At 48.0% G+C, this 4,277-nt stretch overlaps 1 protein-coding gene across 1 annotated transcript; it reads left to right on the top strand.

The window, feature by feature from the left end:
• Positions 1 to 2,912: 2,912 nt before the first annotated feature.
• On the top strand, positions 2,913 to 4,143 carry LOC106816425 (the record flags this gene model as incomplete). The annotated part of the gene is made up of 2 exons (XM_014821045.1): positions 2,913 to 3,262; positions 3,732 to 4,143. Coding segments are annotated over exons 1-2 (762 nt in total), but the record flags the coding sequence as incomplete, so codon positions are not given.
• Positions 4,144 to 4,277: the final 134 nt, after the last annotated feature.

Here is a 4,277-nt window from a genome sequence, read left to right as displayed (position 1 = left end):
GGTTTCGGGGTTCGGTGTTAGGAGTAGGCGTAGGGCGACTCCCTAGACTCGTTAGTGGATAGGCGAGGTCGGTCGGCATATTAGATAGTATAGGGTACGTTCCGGCTATACCGGGCTCGTACCCAGGGTAGTACTGTTCCGGCAGTACCCCGGGGAATAGACCTTCTCAGCCTAACTCGTCGGTCGGTGATCGTAGGACAAAAAGTGGTCGAAGAGGTTGTGTATATTATATACGCATATAGAGGTCTGTATTGGAATAATATGTGCGGGCAGCGTTACATTGCGTTGGGTCGGGTTAGCCAGTGCCCACGGCGCGCAGCTGGGCTCCGGCAAGCGATTGTTTCGTCGTCCGGTAGTGAGAAGACACCCTGTGCGTGATACGCGCGCAGCTGCGGGTTTAACCAATGAGCAGCCGCGTTGCCGTATCGATGCCCTATAATATTCCGCTGTGGGGTGATACCTGTTCGGACAGGTGACTATGCATTTATCAGCAGCTGTTGGCCACCCCTTGCCCTACCCGTTTGCATCATCTCTGCTCATGACGCAGTAACAATTCTCGTCTTACACATTGCAGTTACTAGACATGAAACTCGACAATGAACTTGTCGACAATAAATAGCTAACGCGCCATCTCATTTCCGTTATATATAACTTTGCGTGCATAACAACTAAGTGCCAAATGTCATTGACGTGCGTCACTGAAAATATTATTTTCTATCTGATAAAAATGCGCTGCTAATCACTTATATATGCTCATGACTGCACTAGAGCCAACGTTAGAAGAACAGACAGTGATAGCCGCGAAATTTCTGACTCGAAATATCTAGCATAGCCCGGCCCCCGCGCCTATGCGCACGCGCACTTCAGCCGTGCGTCCAACCCGACTAATCACACTTCCGTCTTGTGTGCGAAATTTCTGACTGCTCCCGAAAATATATGATATTAGATGGTATGGCGCATGCGCACTTCGGATCAGTCAATGCTCCAATATGGGCGAGTATTCTGTTCCAGTACTTTGATACACCAGCTGATGATTGGAGAAGGGCAGATGGACGGTATTGCGAGCGGTAGAAAAGCGATTCAGCCATGGGAGGGTGATTGCGGAGGAGAAGAGGAGAGGAGTCGGAGAAAGAGAAAGTGGGTGCGTTGGTGGAGGAAGAAGGAGGATCCGGGGAGTGGAAAGCTTGTGGAGAAAGGAGGAGGAGGGTGAGAGAAGCTGGGGGTGGGGAAGAAAGCAGAAGGGCAGAAAGAGGGAGGGGTGGAGAAGCTGGTGGAAGGAGAAGGGGGGAAAGGAGGAGCTGAGAGAGAGCTGGCGTAAGGAAGGAGAGAGGGGGAGAAGGGTAGAAGCTGTGGAGGAGATAAGAAAAGACGGAGGAGGGGGGAGATGTGGCTGGTGAGAATGAGGAAGGGAGAAGGGAGAAGTGGTGGAGAAGGAAGGGGGAGAAGGAGAATCGTGCCCAACCAGCCACCCCTGTACCATCAATGAAATGCCGCCGCAGCACCGCTGGCTCCTTTCTCCCCTCCTCCTTCTCTCACCACCTTCTCCCGTCTCCCATCCGCCTATCTCACCAGCCTCTTCCACCTCCTGCTGCCCTCTCTTCCGTTTCCCCTCTCCTTCTTCTCCACCAGCTTCTCACCCTCCTCGGGGGCTCCACCAGCTGGCTCCCCTCCTCCTTCTCCACCAGCTTCTCCTTCTCCCCCTGCCTCCTGGCTCCACCAGCTTTTCCCTCTCCTTTTCCACCACCTTCTCCCTTCTCCTTTCGCTCCGTTCTCCCAGCTTCTCCCTTCTTCCCTTCCTCATTCTCCACAGCTTCTCCGCCTCCTCCTTCTCCACCAGCTCTCCCTCCTCTTATCCACCACGCTTCTCCCTCTCCCCTTTCTATTCTCCACCAGTTCTCCTCTCTTCTCCACCAGCTTTTCCATTCGCCCTCCCTTCCACCAGCTCTCTTTCCCCCTCTTTCCCTTCTCCTTCGTCACCAGCTTCGCCCCCTCCTCCTTTCTCACCAGCCTTCTCGCTTCCTTCCTTCTCCACCAGGCTTCTCCGCTTCTCATTCATTTCACTGCTTCTCCTACTCACCTACTAGTCTACGCTAAACTTCCTCCTCTCTCCCTCTCCCCCGGCCTACACTGCCTCTTCGCTACCCTGTACCAGAACTTTGGTATTTACACAAAACTTCAGTGTACACAACTATCGTACACAAGATGAGCCTGTCATTGGCGGGTCGGGGGCGGGCCGAGCGCGTCAGGAATTTCGCCTCCGTCAGATATTTCGCGCGACACCGGGACAACCATATTCCTGTCATAATAAAAAAACTCGATAAAGTCGCTCAATAATGGTAACAATTATAAACTAGCAAGAGCCGTGAAGGACATAACCACCGATACGGCAGCGCCATGTACGTATGTACAGTCAGAATGGCTAGCAGAGAGAGAGAGATAGCGAGTGGGGAGAGAGAATGAGAGAGAGCGAGAGAGCGAGAGAGATGAGGCGAAAGAAGAGAGGAGAGAGGAGAGAGAGAGAGAGAGAGAGAGAGAGAGAACATAGTGACGCAAACTGTGAGGTAGGTAATTTACACCCTTCGGAGTATGGGCCAGGGATTTGCTCGCTATTGGTCAAACCATTTGCGTAATCTGAAAGTACATAGAATGTATTGACTACGCACACAATCATTTTCGTAATCTAAAAGTACATACCATATATATATATAAAAGGCATTGAATTAGTTCGTATGGTATTTTAGGACGGCACAATCACACTGCTTCCGCGTTGGAGAAAAAATCTACGTTTGTGACGTTTGTTTAAACAACTTGTTCTCTTCCAGTTGCTAATGTCACTCCGATCAACGTACTCCTCGGATTCCGTTTCGTTTCCCGGATTTCATCCAAGCAATATCAAGAAACACGGTTCAATAATGGCGATGTACAGAGAAGGAATACCCAAAGAAACGGAAGACGCTGACGGTGTACCCATAAGCAATAACACAGACGGATTGCCGGACTCAGAGATGATGCGATACTCGGAGGATAGCGGGTACCAAACCGAGCCGAGCCTGTCTCTATCATCGTTAAAAAGCGACAGTAGCAGCTCAAGCGATGTCACGAGCACAATGAGCGAGAACACCATCACAGGCAGTTCGAATAGCGTAACATACAGCCACGACCAATTCGAAGATATGAATTGGAATATGAACACGAGATTTGATGACACTAGTCCGCTATTGCCGACCGAACATAACCGGGCAACGGATAATAGTTCCAGCGTGTAAGTATTGTTTAGATCAACTAGACGTAGCCACGCGGCTGTGAATTGCTATAAAAGATTGTCGTTATAATTGTAATTAAATTACTTAATTAATTGTTCAATCTTAGAATAGCAATCCAACGTATTGCAATTAAGCGATGGTTCCAAATCTAAGTAATAATTTTAACTTATATTATATATGATATATTATTTATTATATATTATATTATCCTTTCTTGCATCATTTGATGCCGTCGACAATAGGATGTTCTTCTGCTTTAGTTCCAATTGAGGACACCCGTACAAAAGCATCACTATCACCACCTTACTATTCCAACAATCCTAGTCGTAAAACGAACCCAGCCGGTAACCATAACCTATTCCTAACTCAAGCCTTACGAACTAGGAGATTCTAGTGTAGTATTGACTCTATAGTTTCTTTATGCGCGTGTTAAATAATGGTTTGAAGCGCTTATGTGAAATATTGCAGACACTCGGATAATACTCTGGAGGAAGACATAAAATGGGACTGCGCTACTGAATATGACACAGAGGAGATCGGCAACACAAAGGGCACCGGTAGACTACGAACTATTCAGCTCGCAAAACTCTTCATAATCATCGTCACGTTCGCGTTAGTGTTCAGCTGTGCGATCCTCAGCAAAGGATGCATCCTATTACTGACGGCGCAAATCGGAAAGAGCTTCAAATCATTTCCCGTGTGTGAGTCGAAGCGAATAATCGGCAAAGGGTTGGAACTACCCGATACGTATGCGGCCCGCTGGATCTGGTGCCTATACTTTACCGTGTGCTTCCCCTATACGATAGACTTCATAGAGTGCATGAGGAAAATTATCTTTCGCACAAGGATCGCCTGGCCGTCGCTTAACGCTTTCTTAATTGTAAGTACACTTTTACGTAAATAGTTGTAGCCTATAATTATATCCTACTAGCTAAGGCACATCGTGCGCATATATAAATAATAAGAGACATGTGAACGGCAATAATGTAAACATAAAGCAAAGCGATTTATTAA

Source organism: Priapulus caudatus, unplaced genomic scaffold (genome assembly GCF_000485595.1).
Source record: "Priapulus caudatus unplaced genomic scaffold, Priapulus_caudatus-5.0.1 Scaffold1375, whole genome shotgun sequence".
NCBI lineage: Eukaryota > Metazoa > Priapulida > Priapulimorpha > Priapulimorphida > Priapulidae > Priapulus > Priapulus caudatus.
This window is presented reverse-complemented; position numbering and strand designations above follow the sequence as displayed.